The sequence below is a fragment of the Coregonus clupeaformis genome, chromosome 15 (genome assembly GCF_020615455.1).
Source record: "Coregonus clupeaformis isolate EN_2021a chromosome 15, ASM2061545v1, whole genome shotgun sequence".
Classification (NCBI taxonomy): domain Eukaryota; kingdom Metazoa; phylum Chordata; class Actinopteri; order Salmoniformes; family Salmonidae; genus Coregonus; species Coregonus clupeaformis.
In genome coordinates, this window is record NC_059206.1 from 59,913,889 (window position 1) to 59,936,738 (window position 22,850).

General features: G+C 45.3%; 1 protein-coding gene across 2 annotated transcripts in view; it reads right to left on the minus strand.

Annotated features, from left to right (window-relative positions):
• Positions 1 to 2,158: 2,158 nt before the first annotated feature.
• Positions 2,159 to 22,850, minus strand: part of LOC121582552 (ephrin-A5) — a 58,807-nt gene continuing 38,115 nt past the window's right edge. Inside the window, exons 2-5 of one of the 2 annotated variants that reach the window (XM_041898426.2) lie at positions 10,604 to 10,896; positions 5,927 to 5,992; positions 5,712 to 5,792; positions 2,159 to 5,399 (exon numbers count right to left, since the gene is read on the minus strand). In XM_041898426.2, the coding sequence (XP_041754360.1) occupies positions 5,275 to 5,399; positions 5,712 to 5,792; positions 5,927 to 5,992; positions 10,604 to 10,896 (565 nt within the window). In that variant the 3' untranslated portion in view covers positions 2,159 to 5,274. Of the gene's footprint in view, positions 5,400 to 5,711; positions 5,796 to 5,926; positions 5,993 to 10,603; positions 10,897 to 22,850 lie in introns of both variants that reach the window. The other variant, XM_041898425.2, reaches the window with a different exon arrangement.

Sequence of the window (22,850 nt, forward strand, 5' to 3'; positions counted from 1 at the left end):
GCGCTGCTGCTGCTCCTGCTGATTCCATCTGGTGTGTTATTCTGTCAGGCGTGCTGAATGTGGATGTGGTGCAGGAATCAGGCGCAGGACACAGAAGCTTAGTCCAACAGACTTTAGTAACAAAATTACAAAACGAGCCTCAAAAGAGCCCGGAGGCGAGCGATTACGCACACAAGGCGTAAACTACAAAATACAAAGCAAAAGTGCACAACCGTGCGCAAAACCTCTTCAACACAGAGGAGCAAAACTAACAGCAACAGTAGACAGGCGGAACAATAACACACAACACAAGACTAACCAAACGAGAAACTTATAGGAGACATAATCAACCAAACAGGAAACAGGTGTACACAATCAGACAAAACCAAACAAACATCGAAAACATCAAACGGTGATAGCTAGTACTCCGGAGACGACGACCGCCGAAGCCTGCCCGAACAAGGAGGAGGAGCAGCCTCGGCCGAAACCGTGACAACCTGCAAAATCGGCAGTGTATCAAATACTTGTTCTCTCCACTGTATGCATGGTTATTGAAAACTTTCCATAAGTCTCTCCTTCAGCTATGCAGGATGCAGATATCTAGTCTTAAGCAGCTGACCTTCCATTGCTGAGTGTGTAGATCCAACAAAGCTGTAATATCATGGTGCCCCACGGTTATCGGCCAGACTAAACATCAGGCAGACAGACTACAGTACGTTTCCTGTTGTTGACATTTCTCAAGATGGCAGGTTTTCTTTGCGACTGAGTTAATGAATGTGATGCGATCATACCTCCCGCTAAGGCATCTGTTGAGTGAGACTCACCACAGATGGAGAAACAGACAGAAAACAGCTTCTAGGCTTACATTTCAAAGGAAGATGATCCATCTATACCACCTCCCATCTTTTTTCTCCCTCTCCCTCCCCCCCTCTCTATGTATCTGTATCTGAGGTGGTTTATATTTAATAACACATTAATAGTAATCCAATCTTACACAGATCATGTAAAAGGAAGCATGTGCAACACACTCCCATGGGTGGAAACATATCCCTTGCATTGATCACTGGCACTTCATTGTCAGAAGTTGATCCACAGAACAGACGTAAATCTCTCTGCCTAATCCCGTTGAATGAACAGGGCAGTTTACTCATCTCAACCTGAGAGAGGATGGATATGGAAGGTGATTACACTTCACCTGATCCTCTTTCAAGGTATAAGACCCGCCACAACGCAATACAGAGCTATTTGGAGTCTGGGTTACTGTACGCACTGTACAGACATTCATGAGCGAGGATAACCCTTATTCATTGTATACTAAAAGTAGATTACATTCTGTCTGTCTTGCAGTTAGCATACCAGACCACAGTGCTGGCTGAGAATAGCAGTGTGGGTTCCCCCCTCAGGACTATGATGAAGTGTGGCCATGGGCTTAGGTGTCACTGGATAAGGAGAGGAAGAAAGGTCAAAGAAACCAAACCGATTCACAGGTCTTCTGCCTTGAATGAGGCAGCTCTTTTCTCCACCAATCTTGTATATTGTGGCTCAACCGTGTCTTGTTGTTGAAGGTAAAACACATGATCGTTATAATGATTCTCTCTTATTGAGAACTCTCTGTTCTTTCTCTTTAGTTATTGTTTGGTTCCCAGGGTCTCTATGAGGATGTAGCCTAAACGTCTGATAAGGCCTCTGAAGTTCTCACTTATATTGTAATTGGCAGAGATATCAGAATATGAACTACACTGCTGTTTGGCAAAGGGCTTCAGTGTCAAAATCCCGGTCTGCTCTCATGAGAGAGAGAGAAAGAGAGAGGGGGGGGTGAGAGACACAGAGAGAAAGCAAGGGTAATGAGAGCGAAGCCTTGCAGCTTTTGGCAGAGATCCTAGGAAATCACTCAACACATTGCAGGTTCAAGCATGATTGTTTGAAGTTGCGTTGTTTTTCTATTTGTGAATTCATTTCAGATAATAGAATGACATCTGTTCAGTAGTAGGGCGTGTAATTAAACAACTTTGGATGCCTAACGTGTACTGCTAATTGACAGTTGTTGTCATCTCTTCAATTTTTGTCAAAGAGCAATGAACAAAAGCTTGGCATCTATTTGATTTTCCATCCATTAGACAAAGCAGTTGGGATTCAATTTACATAAAAATCAAAAGATAATACAAATGAGAGACAATAATTACAACAATGACAAATAACTTTTATTAAATCTTTTTTTGTAGTTAGTCATAGCTGCTCCAACACATTTGTGTATTTACAAATAATGGCCTTCGTATGAAATACAGTACATTTGCAGAACATTCTGGTGAAGAGAGTTGGACCAGGGAGAGAGGGAGGGGTTACAACAGTCTGGGGAGGTGAGGACGATAGGGCTGGGACAAGAGACAGGCAATGGGGACAGGGACAGGGACAGAAGACAGGGACAGAGGACAGGGACAGGAGACATAGGAGGGCACAGTGGTGTCAGGTTCAGGCTACATGGCTACAGTAACAGGTGCCAGGTGAAGAGCTCCTCCTATCAGACTCACTTCACCCTGTAACACAACTGCATCTCATACTGTACATCAACTTTTGAATAGAAAATTACACAAGTTAGCTGATTTATGCTATTGTGATATGGACAGAAAACCAACACTTAACAAGCTTTACAAAATCTCCTGAATTCAGATACAACAACATGGTGCTGCTGACTACCGAAGCTTCCTCTGAAACCATTGGAGTGAAGATTAAGAGGGACCACAGACAAACTAAGCATGTACAAGGACTCAAAACATTAGGCGCCTAAACCACATTTCAGATGCAAATACTACTAAGCTCTGGTCAAAAGAGGAGGGTGATGGGAGTGCGGTATGGTTCTTGGGATGGGCATGGATGGATATAGTGCACTTCCAATAGTAGAGCCCTTAACTTGGGCACTTCAACCTCCACACACACACACACACACACACACACTGCAACATTGATTTGTGAAAAGCTTACACAAAAGATATAGACTGTAACATTGATCATGTTTCTCATACTAAAAGACATTTAAAAATAATTATCAACCGTTTTTGATATCCAACATTGACTTTTTTCTCTCACTAACAACATTAACAATGTGTCTCTGTTAACTGTGGTTGTCCTTCAAAGAGGTGTGAGAACCACTGCTCTAACACTGTACTTTATATTAGACTCCAGCTGGATACACAGTATCCATGAGACAAGCTGATCCTTGTTTCCCAACGTTGACTGGCTGAAGTGAATGATGTCAGTCACAATGAAGTTCAGCTTTTCTTATTTAAAGATTTGGTCAAACTGAATCCCACACCGACAGCCAACCGATGCAGAGGCTAATGTATTTCTCACTGATAGTCCATCCCCTTTACAAAGGAGGTGATTTGGTGTCAGTACACTAAATAGACTGTGTATAAGAGAGTGGAGGGAAATATTTACAGTGTTCCTGTGTTTGAGAAGCCCATTACTATTGATCTCAGCTGGCCCTCTCTCTCTCTCCTCATTACTCACTCCAGTCCTCTGGTGGTAAAATTACCTCTGGGCTGAACAGGACACCTCTATCTCCCTGCTAGTGAACCTATCCAGAGGCTGAATAGGACACCTCTCTTCCTCACTCTCGCTTATCTCTCGCTCTCCCTCCTGGTGGTCGATTTTTCTCATTCCAGAAATAACCAGCGTATGGCCCCCCAGCATGTGGTCTGCTTGGACGCCGCTCCGCACGACATCAAAGACATGTCTAAATCACACCAGAGCTGCAGCTGCCATAGATGAAAATAACGTTGCCACAACCTTGCTGCAACTAGGAGAAATGTTGGACCTGTTGGGACGTTTAGGGTGATTATCACTGAATGGTCGCTAAACTATCAATATCAATGAACGTTTTTGCTGTTTGCTTGGGGGAAAACTCAAGAATATTACTAAGAACATAATTGAAACGAATCGTATTAGTTATAGAGTCATCCCTGAACTTTGTGTTTATGTACATAATTGTAGTTTTGTAAAGGTTATGACAATGTTGAAATGAAGTAGTGGATGGTAATATGGGCTGACTTGTTAGGGCACATACAGAAGAAACACAGTTATAACACACATTTTACACCCTGATACAACATCCAACTATGTTCTCTTCCCTGAACTCTGTTTGATAAAAACAATCCAATTCAATTCCATTTTGAGTCCAAGCCCAGATATTACATGTGTATGGGTAATGAAATATAACCACACCTTTCCGAAATAAGAAGAGAGACTGATGCTTTTAAGTGGTGGGATGTTTTGGGCTTCTCTCCGCTGTAGTTAGTGACTGAACCAGGACAGGCATCAGAAAAGGGAAAGAGCACATGGACTCAACAATAAATAGGAAAATACATTTGCCTGACAAAATACCATATCAACTCCCACGCTCCTCTCAAATATACACCCGTGTTGGCTACTATACTTGAATTACATGATTCATTTCAAAAATTCATGAATCGATCACTAATTCCCCTAAAAGGACACAAATTACTAAACATGAGTGCTTCTTCTTTTTTTTCGGTTCATCTAAGATCGTTCACCCCCAGTCTCTGAGTCATCAAATCCAACCCCCATCTCCTGAACTTCTAATGAACTCTTCAAAGGCAAGAAAATCACAGAGCTCCCTCCCCTTGGCAACAGGACTTCTCCAAGCAACAACCATAGCTCTGGATCCTTGTTTCACCATTGATTGGCCAGCATGCCTTGTCCTCATTTGATTGGCCAGTATGCCTTGGCCTCATTTGATTGGCCAGTATTCCTTTGCTTCATTGCCATTGGCTGATCTGATCAGTCACAAGCCATCTTCAAATTATCATAGTCATTCGCTGTAAGACTTCATCATATTCTCAATCAAAGTCATTTGGGGGCTTGGAAAAAATGTTATTTTTAGTAGTTCTTGTTCCGTTGTTTCATCTTGCAAAAGGTATGGTGGGGCCACAGAGGAGAGAGCGATTGTGTGTGTGTGTCTGTGTGTGTGTGTGTGTGTGTGTGTGTGTCTGTGTGTGTGCGTGCGTGCGAGAGAGAGAGGGGGTGGGGACAGCAAATTCACTGGGATACTATGACCTTCAAATATCAACATCCACAGGAAAGTAAAATGACAAAATGAGAGTCAAAAGGCTTTTGGCATCTTAACTCCCCAAAGCAAAGTTTATAAAAAAGGACTTCCCCTTAGAAGTCCACCTCTCCCCTGCACTCAGACTGTCTTTTAAAAAGTGCACCTTGGGGGTTGTATGGTCCAGTCAGGGTGAGTCCACTCCGCTCTGTCTAAAACCCTCAGGCTGGGCGCTATAAAGGCAAGATGGCTGCCCAGAGAACCAGGGCGGAGGTGACCAGCAGGCCGGTGGTCTGAACCCGGCCCACTGAGTTGACGTCACCTCGGGATGGCTCGGCTGATTCATGACTGGTATCATCTAGATGGAGGGAGGACATGATGGAGGGAGAGAGGAGGGAGAGAGGAGAAGGAGATAAGAATTACTGAGACATCAAGAGACATCATAATTTAGCTGCAACGACTGAAACATTAATGTACGAAATGTAGTGGCTTTGTCATTCCATCAACTTCCTATGTGACTGACTTATCCATTCAGTTGGAACAATGGGAAAATATGAGCCCCTTCGGAATTCTGTATCAGGAAATATAATTTGTCATACCCGGGTACACAGACACTCTCAAGCATGCAGGCAGGCACATACCCCCACACAGTTTATAGTGTCTTACAAACCTCTTGGTTCTAGGGAATTGTCCACCCTCTCATTGACGTCAAAGACCCGATCGTGAACACTGACAGTTTTCACACAATTGTCTGCAACAAAAGGAGAGAGTGGGACGTGAACATTCACAGCGAGCCCAAGATTGATATTGGACTCTCACATAATGCATTAAAAGTTTGTTCACAGTTTGAGAGAAATATAACATTTATTTCAGAAATCCACTTACTTGCTGGTCTGACGAACACCTTCAGTCGTAGGCAACTTCTCCTTCCATTGTCAGCAACGGTGGATGCTGTGAAAACATTTCAGATATGTTAGGAACAATGCTTACGTACTTTAATGCTAACAGCAAATAACCGAGAGCTATTCTGTACAGACATACGTCAAACAGAGAGCTATCACACCCCAAACAAACCCTGAAACACATCTTTTTATTGGCTACTGAGTGAGGGCAACATATGCGACTTAAACTTCCATTAGATTCAAATAACAAAAACACATGCCCCCCTCAATTTTGATTGGCTCCCGAGTAACATCCACATCTGATACTCAAACTTCCATTGGCTCAAATAACTGTTTGCACCTGCTACTCAAACTTGTATTGGCTCCAACATCTGCAACACAGAAATTGATTGCTCAGAGTAACATCACCATCTGCTATGAAAGATTTGATTGGCTGCAGAGGCCATCAACACCTGCCACTGGGTTCTATTAGCAGTAAAGTAGCACAACCCTGCTAGACAGACATCTACTCTGGGTAACTGGAATATGACAGCTGCTTCACTAAATCCCAATGGTGGCAAGTCACTTCAATTCAGGCCGCTCCAACTTCTGACCTGTCAACAACTAGACAATGTCACCTAGGACGTAATCACCAAACTAGACTGCAGCGATTTCATATTGTCTGATGTCTTGAGAAGCAATAGTTCTGAAGTCCCTATCACTCTTCTATACTGAAAGTAGGTTGTGACTGCGATCTTGTTCTTGTTGCTAGTTTGACAGACTCTGACCCGTGCTTGTATTCATCTTTAGAATGCCTCTTCCTCTCCCACCCCACCCAGACAGTGCTCTGTGGGCCTCTATGTTCTGACCCCATCATTTCCTGGCCTGCCTGGGGTCTCAAGCTGCTCTTAATCTAGTCATAAACCCCCACCCACCCCTCAGGGCACTATCATGCTGTGTGTGTGTGTGTGTGTGTGTGTGTGTGTGTGTGTGTGTGTGTGTGTGTGTGTGTGTGTGTGTGTGTGTGTGTGAGTGAGAGAGAGAGAGAGAGAGAGAGAGAGAGAGAGAGAGAGAGTTATATAGCCTATCCTCTATCCTGAGATACTCTTCTTCAAGCAACGGTCATCGAAATTGTTAAAAGGTTTTCAAAACAAGATACTCCAAACTTTTAGAATTTAAAAAATCCATCAGATACTGACAAAGCACATAACACATTTTACTCGCACAAACAAATAATGAGTTCAGGGATTTTGGTGGGAATTCAGGTATTCAATTTATAAAAAATATAAAATAGAAAACTATTCTTATAATGCACTCATATGTACAATGTCTTATTGTATCAGGTATTTTGTTTTAAATTTTGGGTTAAAATAAAGAAAATGATATGTGCCTCATTTGCATGAATAAGATATTTGCATATATTAACACATATATTAACATAAAGAGGTTGAACAGGGCTGCAACCACCAAACACTTGCTCTGTCTACCCTGTCTGCACTCACCTGCACTGTCTAGACTGCCTCATTAATTATTGTTGTTGTCACGTTCTGTTTCATGTGTGTCAATAGCAGGATACCCTTGGATTAAAAATCAACACGCTTGGCTCTATGTTACACCTATCTATACATACTTTACAGTGTTTGCGAGATCAGACATAATATCACTATAATCTGAGTGTTAATTTTCGGAAGTTGCTTTCATTTCAGCGCATCTCATTTGTATACATTTCAACTGTATTCAATTATTATTATTAATTTTTTTATTCCACAAAACATGTACACCCATCAAAATAAAGTTATCTTTCTTGTGATGTCAGTGTCGAGATGGTGCATTAACTCCCTGACAAAGCTTTATTGTTCTCATAGATGCAACAGAAAGACTATGTATTCCATTGAGCCCATTTCAGCCATTACCGGTGTGTTTGGCAGGTGATTACAAACATTTCCGCAGTCGTAACGTTAATGGAAAAAAACGACAAGCACACGCAAGAGTATGAAAGAGTTGCAAGAGTAAAATGAAAGCAATAAATCCAGCGAGATTTAAGTGACAAGTGGATTTTGCACCCCTCAAACACAGGAAATAGGCTGAAAAAGACAGATCCTCAGGTGGGCGGGGCATGCTCGTTGCTACTTCTTCCCAGTGAATGATACTGGCAGTAAATTCCAGATAAAAACTAGCCTTGTCAGTATTTCCACGGCAGAAGGCTGGGCTTCCCATTTCAAAGCACTTAGCGTGACTATGAAACAAGATAAAAATTGTCTTTAAAACTTGATGATGAGAGTTATATTGGCAGTGTGGTGGGGGAAAAAACAGCCAGGGTTGTCAATCATGACTCTTCTGTCTGTGTCAGCGAGTATCGTGTAACTTACCTCACACCCCTACAGTGGCAGGCACGCAGGCCAGACTGCACTAGCTCCCTTTCCATTCCCAGACAGACAGAGTCTGGGCTCCACAACACACACCACACAGCCAATAAACTGCTTTTCTATGACCCTGCCTCACGCGCTGCAACACTGGATCTGTGGTTAGTCATGCCATGCGGCCAAGTAGAGGAAACTAGCAGAGCAGAGTAGACGGACTGGAGGACAGTAAACCTCATGCAGACACTCATAGAGTATACACATAAAGTACAAACCCAGAAAACGTCCTCTCATGAACACAAGCCATCCCATGAACGTGTCACACATGCACGCACACTATACACACACAGATGCTCCCAAACACACATACACACCACCAGACACACACAGACATACACAACACCAGACAAAAGCTAGGGGCTCAGATGCCGTGTAACTTAAGTCTGAACAGGGTTCATCTCATTATCTATGTAGATCTTCAGACTGTGTACGGAGCACAACCTAGGCTTTTCAAGCCAGGGCTTTACAGCAGACAGTCAGCCCCTCATACAGGGAGAGCCAGACTCTCAACTGTCTCCCCAGAAAATTGGATTTCTATCCCCCGAGATTAGGATCAGACTTCCCTATTGGCTCTATTAGAAAAACATGCAGCCCTAAGCCTGGGAGAAGCCCGGGTTCACATCCAGACATCAGGACAGGCTGAACTCTGACCCCCCAGGCCGCCCCTTCTGATCCCCCTGATGGCTTCCTGCAGGCGTCTGTCTGCCAGACGAACGGAGAGACCCAGAGCCAACCAACCGCAGGTGTCATTCATTTGATTTAACCCACCCGTGTCCCACCGCACCCGTTCCTCTCTTCTCCTAGGGGGGACAAAGGGTTGTCTGTCTGTGTTTGGCGCTGAGTCGTTGACACCAGCACATGTCAACTCCCAAACATTTGACTTGCTTGTTGCAAGTTCACAGCTCCATTGTCCAGTAGTGTTACAATATGTGCTAGTATCATCTAATAATGTAACTATTTTGTTATACTTAACAGATCAGACACATGCAATGTGATACTGAAACTAATATCACATGGTTTACTGTGAGATATACAGCTTTTCTGGAACTACATAGGGGGACAAGAGTTGAGAGGATGTTGGAGCAGATTAGTGTACACCTCAGTATGTTCCCCGGGGTGTGATTACGTACACCTCTGTTTGTTATTTCATCCACCTCTCAATGTTCTGGGTGAAAAACTGCCTATTTTCTGAGTGAATCTCTAACTGTTGATTCATAGTTCTGAGTCAAGGAGGGAAATGCCTTTAGGACATGTGGCCAGTCTCTCTTTGTCTTTCTCTCTCCCTTTGTTTCACTCTAAAAGCCCTACTGTATATATACTTGATGGCTATTTTGAAATCTTGGCTCTCCTATTTGCACATTAAACAGTCTGATAGACATCCTAAGGTAAAGTCCATTACCTACTCACAGATATACACAGAAGCCCCACACCACCCTTTGTCCATTCAATCCAGTAGAATAACATCCTAGGAGATTAAGCAAATCAGTAGATCGTGTGTCTTTAAGGACTGCCGATTTGTCAGGCAGCTTGGGTCTGAGGCGTGCGGCTGAGGCTGAGGCTACTGAAGCGTAGGCATCTCTGTAGGGGGAAGGAGACATACTGTAGCCTAGCAGGACGCCCCTTGCTGTCTCTTATTTAGTCTCTGCTCTCCGCCCTGTAGTGCTCCGACTCCACTTGTAAAAACATAGCTTCAGATGCTTGTGTTCCAGAGGCCTTCTCACGAGCAGCAGAAAGCTGTGCCTGGCGAGTTTGTAACAAAGACTCTTTAGAGGGAGACCACGAGAACGGAGATGTTTTCCCCTCAGGCAAATGTTTGGTTTTGAACCTCTTTGCCAGGACTTACAAAACCAAGTTCTACTCTGCTATTGTTTCCCCTTTGTCAGTTCCATGGATGGACTAAAAAAAAATGTCTCACATCATACCCTTGAATCATCTAAGTATGTTGCATTCTACCCAAGTAGCCTGAGCTCACAACATACTCTATTAACTCTCCACTGATATCATAAATGTCCATACCATGCAGGAAAACTGTGGTAGCTCTCTGTCTAAGCAAAGCATTCCTGTATCACATATCATAATACTGTAGTAACAACAGTGTTAACTCAGTTTGTTGGGGCATGGAGCTTGCAACAGCAGAGTTGTGGGTTTGAATTCCGCATGGACCATTCTTTATACTGAATGCTTTTGTTAACTTGAAGGTTTAGTTGAATATAAGCATGTGCTAAATTACCATAAAGATGTCAATAATTACATTTACTCACAGATGTAGTAGTACTCTCTGCCAGAGCGGAACTCGAAGCCCAGAGAGAAGGGGGTGAAGAGCTGGAACTTCTCGGAGAACTTCAGGGGTCCGTTGGGGGAGTGGGGCCTGTTACACTCCCAGCGTTTGAAGCCCTTGGCAGTGTGGTCACAGGAGCTGTAGCCGTCGTAGTTGACCATGTAGAGGACATAGCGTTCCATCCGTTCCTCAGGGACATAGTCCAGGTAGTGGGGACAGAAGACGTCCAGGTAGTCGTTTATACACACGTCAATGTGATAGTCACCCCGGTAGAACCTGGAAGGAAAGCAGAGAGGTTATGAGTAAGATTCTTCAAGACTACAAGGTCTAATAGTATTGATACTAACATGCATTTCCATGATTCTACCTTTCTGGATGTCATTCACTGATCTAACACTATTGGGCAGGCATAAGCAAGGGCTTCATTGTGTAACTCTCATCTACTGTATCTAGTCATGTCAGATCAGTGATGACTTCAAGAAGGGGAGTAACATAAGATGCATACTAAAAGTATGTGATTTAGAGCCCTAGACGAGAGAAAATGCAACCAGATGTGTCTGAAGACACATCTACGTCCTACTATCTGGTTTTGTTTACAGGATCCCACCATGTCATTCTCAATCCTCTCACTGCTCTAGAGCGGGTGCTCAAACCTCCCCTCTACCACCAGCCAAAAAGTATCTTACGACAGACTGCTAGTCAGTCATAAGCCACATATCAATGTTTGAGCTGGGCTGTGATGACTTATGAGAGTGCTGAAATTAAAGTCCCCCAGCGCTAAAGTCCAAATCCTCTGGTTAGCACGGGCCTTTGGCAGATTTAAGAGGATCCCCTCAAAAGAGGGAGATTTTCATTAGACCAATATGACATGGTGATGGAAGAGACCCGGTGGAATCTCTCTCAGCGCTGGGAAAGAGTGTGTTTCTCAAGGCCCCAGAAACAGCCCCAACCAGATTCACATGGAGCTTCAGGGTAAACTGAGCGGCCCTCCAGAGGAAGGAGCACGTCAGCCAGATATGCCAGGTATTCATTCCTGGAGAGTGATGGGAAACACATATTCCCATAGGCCATATACAGTTGCATTTCTGATGCGTTTAATGGAGACAGATTGGGTTAGGTTGGCCAGCGCATCTCAGAGTCGCTAATGGCCGAGCTTGGTATCACTGACATAATGCGGATGTCTTCAATACTCCACCTCTGTTCATTGACACACTGGGGCCAGGGGAACAGGCTGGGGACCGTGTCTGTGCATACTGTGCAGTGATGATCCGATACGGATCAACTCACTCACGCTCTGTAGGAGGTTTCTCAGGACTGAGATTTACTGATCCAGCAGCAGATATTACACCCACCTAACAACCTCTCCAGGGGGAGAGGTGCACTCAGAACTGATTCAGGGTCAGGTGAGAGAGGAGGCTGTGTTGGACGGCAGTGCAGCTGTTCCCACTGACACGTACATTTCCAGGCTTTAAGAGGCGTGAGGAGTATAAAGGGTGGTGTGTATTGGCTGGATCCTGCTGGGGGTATCAGGTTGTCCTTATACGGGTTGCAAATGTGCTGCAGGATTAGTGACTGTCCTACTGGGTTTGGTGGGACCACAGAGGAGTGTGTGTGGGTGTGTGGCTACGTGTGGCTGTGTGTGTGCTTGCATGTGTGTGTGTGCATCCCATGTGTGTCCTATATTCTGTGTGAGAGTGTGTCTTTTTGTGTGATTCGTCAGCTAAATTCTCATATTTTTCTCTCTAATTATAGCCTGGTCAAACATGAAACTGAAACCTTGTTTTCTCTCTTAAAGGCCAACTTTTTTCATGCTCCAGCTGAGTGCTGTGACTCCAGGCAGCACAGCATGGCCTCCATCAGCCTCAGTTTCTGAGCCTTTCACTGATACCATAACTGACAGAGGGCAACCAAAACCCAGAGAGCCACCAGTAAGTACTGTATCACTTCCTCAGCAAGCGGCTTTGTGGGATAGCCAGCTTGGTCTGTCCATCTCTCTAAGCTTGTAATGCTACCTTTCAACCTGTGTGTACCTTTAGCTGCTCTCACCTGTCACTCAAATCTGACCTGGGACCTGCCTTAAAGATTAGCACGGATTAGAGAAGAGAATAAGATTGAGAGGCGAGGGTGGTCACCTTTCTGAAAGTGATGAGCAGAGGATTTATGTCAGAGGAGCTAACAGGGACCACAGAGAGGATTACTCTGACCCTCCTAGAGACACCTAAGAGAGCCTTGTGACTGATAGTACCTAATATCAATCCACACTGAGACATAATCCTGAACCATAATGTACAGACAGAGCTCAATGGGGAAATCAGCATCAGGGTTTTGTCAGAGTTATTTTGTGAGTTCGCTCAAAGTCTCTCACAACGAACATCATTGTGGCAGACAAGGAAATAAAGAACTAGCTGTGAGGCTGACAACTCAAAAACGAATGACGTCATTAAGAAATCAACACCTTCATTTGTTAAATTCATTCATGTGACGCGATGAGCCAATAGAGTTTAAAAATGAAGACACACAAATCCTATCTCTATCCGTCTTTGGGATTAATGACGCCTGATTGGCTGAATTACTCACAGCCACTTAGACAGGCTCATGTAGGATTCAGGGACTAGCACTCTTAACAAAGCACTCTCATAACGATAATCCTTCTTTTCACTCCTCTCCTCCTCTCTTTCCCCCCTTCTCTTTCTCTCTGGTGACCAAACACAGGTAATGAATGGTTTGCACCCTGGTTGAGAGCAGGATGGGGAAGAAGAGAGAAATGGGGGAGGGAGAGAGAGCAAGCTTTCCTGGTGTTTTCTATAACACATGATTACAGTGGGGTCAGAGCGAGGTCAGATTCCAATGGTTTTATAACAATAGGAGACAAAAGTAGACACTTTCCCTCCACAGACCACATGAAACCGCTGACCTGTACCAAGCCACACAATGGAACTATAACAAATGACTAAATACAAACTAAATGGTCATGCGGGCAAACATTACAAGGTTCAACTGCTCTCTCACAGAATTACATAGTTTTTTACATTGCTAAAAGCAATGTGTCTGACAAACCACAGTCTCTGTGCTTTGGTTTTAGAATATTCCCTTCATATCTGTTCCCCCGACATTTGCTGTGTGTTCTACACACACGCGCACAAACACACACACACACACACACACACACACACACACACACACACACACACACACACACACACATTCCGTAGTTCATGTCCCTGACCTCTAGGGGGAGCTCTTTAGATAGGTAACACCACTGTGGCCCGACGGGGCAGAGGCTAATACATCTCTGGTCATTTGGCCCTGGGCACTGATGTCACCATATGGAGTCTATTTATAAATAATAGAATAATATAATATGCCATTTAGCAGACGCTTTTATCCAAAGCGAATTACAGTCATGTGTGCATACATTTTTACGTATGGGTGGTCCCGGGGATCGAACCCACTACCCTGGCGTTACAAGCGCCATGCTCTACCAATTGAGTTAGAGACCACATTTTTCCCTCTACCTGGTGTTTCCCCCTCTCCCTCAGGGCAGGAGGACCTCCATCCACCTGGCCCATCATTCATAGCACTGTGCCACCAACACCACCAGCACCAGCCATGGTTCAGACATCATTACCTCCACTGATCACACACATCTGTGCAGACACACACGCACCGAGCTCTCTGCCAGGGTTCAGAGTCAGACTGGGCGTTGACAGCAAAAAGAGATGAGAAAAGAGAAACTAGAAAATAGACACTTTACTCTTTTGTTGTGGTACATTGCCCTGGGAACAAAAGGTTTTGTCAGAGCTGCTCAGACAGGGACAATAGTTATTGAATTTTAGATTGAAAACACATGGCTGTTTGTGTGAGGTAGGTCCTACATGGCAAGAACATTACAATGTGTTTTACAGTCAGTGAAAGCAAGAGATAGAGAATATAGAGTAGGAGAGTGAGAACCAGAGTGAGAACCAGTGTGAGAACCAGAGTGAGAACCAGAGTGAGAACCAGAGTGAGAACCAGAGTGAGAACCAGAGTGAGAACCAGAGTGCTAATGAGAGAGACAAAGAGAGAAAGAGAAGTTAACAGTGATTCTCAGCTGTTTTCCATGAATGACATAAGAAGTTAACTCACAGTACAGGACAGGTTAATGAATGATGATCCTATTCTGGTGGTCAAAGGGTGAAAGAGGCAGCATGGGGTGAGTGTCATTCAACACACACGCACGCACACACACAGCAGGGCTCGGTCACTCACTCAGTGCCTAACCCCAGGGGCTGACAGCCAATACCATTACCCTCTGGTCTCAAGGCCGACCCTAACACAGGTTGCCATCACACTGACTTACGACAATGCTATGTTCTACCTCTTCTTACATGCGTGGGGTGCTCAAACCCCAGGTTACACACACACACAGATCTCAGGGTGCTCTCTGTCTATCTCAGAAGCCACATAACTCAAGAGGCCACAAGCCTTGTTAAAATAACCCCACAAAAAATGGCACACCTTGGACAAAACTAGCAAGTGTAGCATATAGCCCTAGCCTAGATCATAGAAACACAGACACCTAGATCTAATCTATTATTATTATTATTAAGATAAAGACATTGATGGAGCATGAGCTGGGAGCACTAATAGATGCCTGTCTAGATGGCTGGATGCTACCTATCATTATCAGACAATCCACTCCCATAGGACTGGAGAATATTGATCTGACATAAGAGCCAGGCCAGGGGTTAGAGGTCACTGACAGACCATTATTCAGCCAGGGCCTCAGTATTTGGCCAGTGTCTGAGTGAGGTGACTGGTATGACCCCGGGGTCGTCCATCTTAGGAGCTGCTGAGTAGGTGGCGGGGCTGCTGAGGGAAGGAAGGTGAAGTTTAATATGGTGGATAGATGAGGCTTCAGCTTAGAGCAAACAGAGCTGCCTAGCCCTCTCATTAAACACAAACTTGCACGCACCCACGCATGCGGTAAATGTATAAACAGCAGTGATCTGTACAGGAAGGGCCTACCTCATCCCATGTTTGACTATGGTGACCCTGACCCCGCTCACAGGCTTTGACATCTGACCCCTCTCTCCGGGGGCGATTTGAACCCCTGCACCTCCCTATCATTTTACTGCACCCCAGGGAACTCCAACCCGCACTGCCCTGGGCCAAACCAACCCTGAACCCAGTATAGGGTGGAGGGGGCAGTGGTGAGAGAGAAAACCACAATGTCTGGTCTCAATCACCCACCCATGACAAGGCTCCACAGCGCTCACACAAACCACCAGTTATTGTGGTCCTCTGTAGCTCAATTGGTAGAGCATGGCGCTTGTAACGCCAGGGTAGTGGGTTCGATCCCCAGGACCACCCATACGTAAAAAATGTATGCACACATGACTGTAAGTCGCTTTGGATAAAAGCGTCTGCTAAATGGCATATTATTATTATTATCATCCAGTAGGGAGGTCTCACACAAATCATAGTAGGGTGAAATTGACTAAGGTGAGTGATAGTGTTCTGTGGGGAGATGGAAAAAAAGCAGGCTAAGTGACTCTGTTGGATATTTGTTGTATTCAAGGTTGGGAAATGAAGGGATGAGAAGAGGGGGAAGAAGGAGAAAAGTGGGAAAGAAGGTTGGATGGAAGGAATTAAAGAAGGAGAGAAAGAAGGAAGTGCTTGTGTCAGATGTAGCATGGGTACAGTGGAACCAGAGGGGCCGGTAGATGCCAGTGAGAGTGCGAGAGGGGGAACCATTCTGTCCCATCAACAAACAGCAGCAGGCCCAGGAAAAACAGCACATGTAAAATCATGTAAGGGCTAAACATAGAGCGCCCTCTGAGTGCCAGGCATGCCAGCGCCAAGCCACAACACCTGGCCCCCTCAATCTCACCCATCTAGGCCCCCTATCCCGCCTCTCCTCACCCCCTCACCCCACCCCCTCTCCTCGGCACTAAGTGTCTGTCAAAGCCTCCTCCATCAGTCCACAACCAGAGCCTCACGGATACATCCACATCCACACAAACCACCTTAAGAGGACCAAACTCAAATGAACACATACCACCTTAAGAGGCAGTATTTCACATTCACACCTTCTGCAGCATTTCAAGTGTGATCAAATACATGCTTGCTACCTTAGTAGGACACATTCCAAATCCACACACACCACTCCAAGAGGACATTATCTCAAACTCAGCCATTGTGACTTTTCAAAGGGCAAGTTTTATCTTCACATTTAAAATTGATTTAAAATGCCAACCCACGGCTAATATTTACACAGTGGGCCCATTAAAGAGTTTCATAGCCAAACGCTCACACAGAGAGTTTAGCGATGCAGCTCATATTGTTCTGAGCTCAAGACCAGAGGACAGCAGTAACAAAAGCCTGGTCCAGAACCAGAGGCCAAGACCCAGTGGACCAAAGCAGCCCACCCCGATATCATGGATGGCCCAGCCCAGACATTACCAATACCAGCTGGTCACACAGCCCTACAGCACCTGCTCAGGCCTGGCTGAAGCCAACACTGACTCCTCCTCATACTCTGTGACCTTCAAAACTGATTCCACTTGTCTATCCGTGGTCCTCTGTAGCTCAGCTGGTAGAGCACGGCGCTTGTAACGCCAAGGTAGTGGGTTCGATCCCTGGGACCACCCATACACAAAAATAATTATGCACGCATGACTGTAAGTCGCTTTGGATAAAAGCGTCTGCTAAATGGCATATTATTATTATTCCAGATCAGCTCTCCCAAACCCAATCCTAACACTGACCATTAAAAGAATAGCAACAAATCTGATCCTGGGCAAGCTGTCTAAGGGCCAATACAAACCACATGTCACTGGCTACTCATATAAATTTGTCCAGGGATTTACAGTGTCTTTCTGATGATAGAGGAGGTAATAACAGAGCAGGATAGCTTCTTTTGATAGATCACCTCATGACAGGCCAGTTTCCATCCCAAAGAACAGAGTCAGACACTTCTCTCTCTGAGGTACGATGCCAGAGGAATAGAGACATACTGTAAAACAGATGCTCTGTCTCCCTCTGACCATCCATCCACTCAATGTTGGATCAGTGTAAGTGTGTTTTTAAACCTGGCCCAGCAGTTTGGATCTCATCTCAGTATTGTCATGGACGGCAGAGTTGAGTACAGGTTAAAGAGCCTTCATTTCATCTGGGCATGGTTCCATCTATTCCCATCCACAAAAAAAGCTGTGTGAAGATGTGTGTAGGCTATGTGTATGTGTGAGTGTGCGTGCGTGCGTGTATTTCTGTGTCTGTGTGTGTGCACACTTGTCTATCTGCGGATAACAGTGCAGAAGGAGGACTGTGTGTTAAATCAAGCATTGCCAGCAGCAGCTGACTCCTCCTCTGCCTACTGCCTATCATTATCACTGTGTTTTAGTGAGCAGACTGTAGTGATTAGCCCCAGTCATTGAACCACGGGCCACCTCATTTACCACACCACTTGATGTAATTGTTATTGGAGTGGAGATACTACCCTGATGAGCAAACTGCTAACGCCACCTCTCCTCTCACTTCCACACAGTCACTCAATGTCCTTGCCTCAGAGAGAGAGAGGGCGGTAAAGTGTGAGAGCGAGAGAGGGAGAGAGAGAGAGAGGGAGAGAGTTGAACAAGAGAGAGAGAGAGAGAAAGACGAGTGAGCGATAAAGAGAGAGTCAGAGAGACAAAGAGAGGGAGGAGAGAGAGAGAGCGAGAGAGAGAGAGAGAGAGAGAGAGAGAGAGAGAGAGAGAGAGAGAGAGAGAGAGAGAGAGAGAGAGAGAGAGAGAGAGAGAGAGTTGAACAAGAGAGAGAGGGAGAAAGACAAGTGAGAGATAACGAGAGAGTCAGAGAGATAGAGAGAGGAGAGAGAGAGTGGAAGGAAGAGAAGACAGGCTATGTGCACACTGCCCACAAAATGAGCTGGAAACTGAGCTGCACTTCCTAACTTCCTGCCAAATGTATGACCATATTAGAGACACATATTTCCCTCAGATTTCACTAACCCACAAATATGTGAAAACAAATCCAATTTTGATAAACTCCCATATCTACTGGGTGAAATACCACAGTGTGCAATCACAGCAGCAAGATTTGTGACCTGTTGCCACAAGAAAAAGACAACTAGTGAAGAACAAACACCATTGTAAATACAACCTATATTTATGTTTATTTATTTTCCCTTTTGTACTTTAACTATTTGCACATCATTACTCCGACAGTGCAGTAGACATAATATGACACTTGAAATGTCTTTATTATTTTGGAACTGTTGTGAGTGTAATGTTTACTGTTAATTTGTATTGTTTATTTGACTTTAGTTTATTATCTACAGTGGCTTGTGAAAGTATTCACCCCCCTAGGCATTTTTCCTATTTTGTTGCCTTACAACCTGGAATAAAAATAGATTTTTGGGGGGGTTTGTATCATTTGATTTACACAACATGCCTACCACTTTGAAGATGCAAAATATTTTTTATTGTGAAACAAACAAGAAATAAGACAAAAAAACAGAACTTGAGCGTGCATAACTATTCACCCCCCCAAAGGCAATACTTTGTAGAGCCACCTTTTGCAGAAATTACAGCTGGAAGTCTCTTGGGGTATGTCTCTATAAGCTTGGCACATCTAGCCACTGGGATTTTTGCCCATTCTTCAAGGCAAAACTGCTCCAGCTCCTTCAAGTTGGATGGGTTCCGCTGGTGTACAGCAATCTTTAAGTCATACCACAGGTTCTCAATTGGATTGAGGTCTGGGCTTTGACTAGGCCATTCCAAGACATTTAAATGTTTCCCCTTAAACCACTTGTGTGTTGCTTTAGCAGTATGCTTAGGGTCATTGTCCTGCTGGAAGGTGAACCTCCGTCCCAGTCTCAAATCTCTGGAAGACTGAAACAGGTTTCCCTCAAGAATTTCCCTGTATTTAGCGCCATCCATCATTCCTTCAATTTTGACCAGTTTCCCAGTCCCTGCCAATGAAAAACAGCCCCACAACATGATGCTTCCACCACCATGCTTCACTGTGGGAATGGTGTTCTCGGGGTGATGAGAGGTGTTGGGTTTGCACCAGACATAGTGTTTTCCTTGATGGCCAAAAAGCTCAATTTTAGTCTCATCTGACCAGAGTACCTTCTTCCATATGTTTTAGAAGTCTCCCACATGCCTTTTGGCGAACACCAAACGTGTTTGCTTATTTTTTTCTTTAAGCAATGGCTTTTTTTCTGGCCGCTCTGTGGAGTGTACGGCTTAAAGTGGTCCTATGGACAGATACTCCAATCTCCGCTGTGGAGCTTTGCAGCTCCTTCAGGGTTATCTTTGGTCTCTTTGTTGTCTCTGATGAATGCCCTCTTTGCCTGGTCCGTGAGTTTTGGTGGGCGGCCCTCTCTTGGCAGGTTTGTTGTGGTGCCATATTCTTTCCATTTTTTTATAATGGATTTAATGGTGCTCTGTGGGATGTTCAAAGTTTCGGATATTTATTTATAACCCAACCCTGATCTGTACTTCTCCATAACTTTGTCCCTGACCTGTTTGGTGAGCTCCTTGGTCTTCATGGTGCCACTTGCTTGGTGGTGCCCCTTGCTTAGTGGTGTTGCAGACTCTGGGGCCTTTCAGAACAGGTGTATATATACTGAGATCATGTGACACTTAGATTGCACACAGGTGGACTTTATTTAACTAATTATGTGACTTCTGAAGGTAATTGGTTGCACCAGATCTTATTGAGTGGCTTCATAGCAAAGGGGGTGAATACATATGCAAGCACCACATTTCCGTTATTATTTTCATTTCACTTCACCAATTTGGACTATTTTGTGTATGTCCATTACATGAAATCCAAATAAATATCCATTTAAATTGCAGGTTGTAATGCAACAAAATAGGAAAAACTCCAAGGGGGATGAATACTTTTGCAAAGCACTGTATTTCACTTGCTTTGGCAATGTAAACATGTTTCCCATGCCAATAAAGCCCCTTAAATTAGAGAGAGAGAGAGAGAGAGAGAGAGAGAGAGAGAGAGAGAGAGAGAGAGAGAGAGAGAGAGAGAGAGAGAGAGAGAGAGAGAGAGAGAGAGAGAGAGAGAGAGAGAGAGAGAGAGAGAGAGAGTGTGTCAGCTTCCTGCCTCCTGTTTGTCTCCGGGCCTCTAGAGGTCATCTGTGTTCCCCTCTGCCTTAGTTCTTCCTCGTGTGTCCTTATTAGCTTGATCCAGGTCACCTGTGCCTTGTTTCCCCTAGAGTATTTTAGCTGTGTTTTTTCCCTTGTTCCTCACTTGGTTTTTGAGTCCTGGCTATGTGTCTCCTGCTTTGTCCCACCGTGTCTTTCCAAGTAAGCTTTTCTAAGTTATCTTTAGTTTGTTTTTCTCCCCTCGTGGAGTTATTTTGTTTTGCCTCCTGTTTTGTTACTCTACCTCTGTTAATATACCTCTTTCTGAGAAGAACTTTTGTTGGACTATTTTTGAAGTGCAAAGAACCTTTTTGTTACATTAAATCTACTTACCTGGAGTATTGCCTTGGGTGTTTCATTTGGGTCCAACTATACCTCCTCTGTGGCTAAGGGGTAGAACCCCCAGCTCCCCACATCTGAGACCGGAGTTCTAGCCCAGCTTGTGACAGAAAAACCAAGTCAATCATGGACCCAGAAACACTCAGTTCCCAGGACCTGGTGGCGGTGATCACTCGACATGAGGCATCTTTCCAGCGCCAGGAAGCTGTTCTCAGCCGACAAGAAGAGCTGATGGCTAGTCATTCTCAACTCCTGGCCGAAATGATGAGTTCCCTCCACCAGCTCTTTGAACGCCTCCCTGGTCCTCTCCCTTCCTCCAGGTCACCCCCCAGTGACGACAGGCCTTCTCCAGTGGCGGAGCCCCGACTACCACCTCCCAAGCCCTTTTCTGGGGATCCAAGCTCTTGCCAGGGTTTCCTCACCCAATGCTCCCTCACCTTCGAGCTCCAACCCTCAAGTTTTCCCACAGACCGTTTCCAAGATTGCCTACATCATTACCCTTCTTTCAGACAAGGCGCTCGCCTGGGCCTCTGCGGTGTGGCAGTCCCAGGAGGCCTGTTGTGACTCCTACGCTGCATTTGTAGAAGAGTTCAAGCGGGTGTTCGATCATCCTGTCAGTGGGCGGGAGGCTTCCAGCGCCTACTGTCTCTCCGTCAGGGTCCCCGAAGCACGGCAGATTTTGCCATTGAATTCCGGACCATAGCAGCAAGGAGCGGATGGAATGATGAAGCGCTGAGGGTCTGTTTTCAGGGAGGGTTATCTGAGCCCCTTCAAGATGAGTTAGCCACCCGAGAACCAGCTGGAGATCTCGAGTCCCTCATAGCCTTGGCCATCCGCCTGGACAATCGTCTAAGAGAGCGGAGAACGGCTCGCCGCCAGGTGTCTCAGTCCCAGGTTCCTCTGAGTAGCTCTGTTTCTCCTGTTTGGACTCCGTCATTCAGAGCTTCCCCGGCTCCTGAACTGCTCCAGGATTCCCCGGAGAGCATGCAGTTAGGCCGTTCCAGGCTTTCTCCCAACGAAAGGGAACGTCGCATGAGGGAGCGTCGGTGCCTCTACTGCGGGGTTGCCGGCCACTTCCGCTCCACTTGCCCTGAGCTTCGGGAAACGCCTGTCCCCGCCTCAGCTACAGGAGGGTTGTGATGGGGAAAATTAGAGCTCCTCCTACTAACGCTGTCCTAGCTATTCCAGCCACTCTGTCCTGGGAGGGCCACCAGCATCGGGTCCAGGCTATGATCGATTCCGGTGCCGCAGGTGATTTCATGGATGTAACCTTGGCTAAGGAACTTAAGATCCCTACCCAACTACTTCCTCAACCCCAGGCAGTTACAGCCTTAGATGGCAGACCTCTGGAACCAGGAAAGGTTACTGAGGCGACTCAGTCCCTGCGACTTACCATCTCTCAACACCAGCAGGAGGAGACCTTCTATCTCATTGACTCTCCCGAGTATCCTATTATCCTGGGTCACCCTTGGCTATGCAGACATAATCCCCAGATCGACTGGCCTACTGGCACCATTCTTAGCTGGGGTTCCACTCTGCCAACTCACCTGCATGCTTCAGAGTCCCTCAGCCCCTAGTACCCAGTTTCAAGAGTCTGTTGACGTCTCCCGAGTCCCCAGTGTTTACCATCGGTTCAAGGCAGTGTTCAGCAAGGCCCTGGCTACTTCCTTACCGCCTCATCGCACGTATGACTGTGCCATTGATCTACTCCCTGGTTGCTGCCCTCCTAGAGGTCGGATCTTTTCCTTA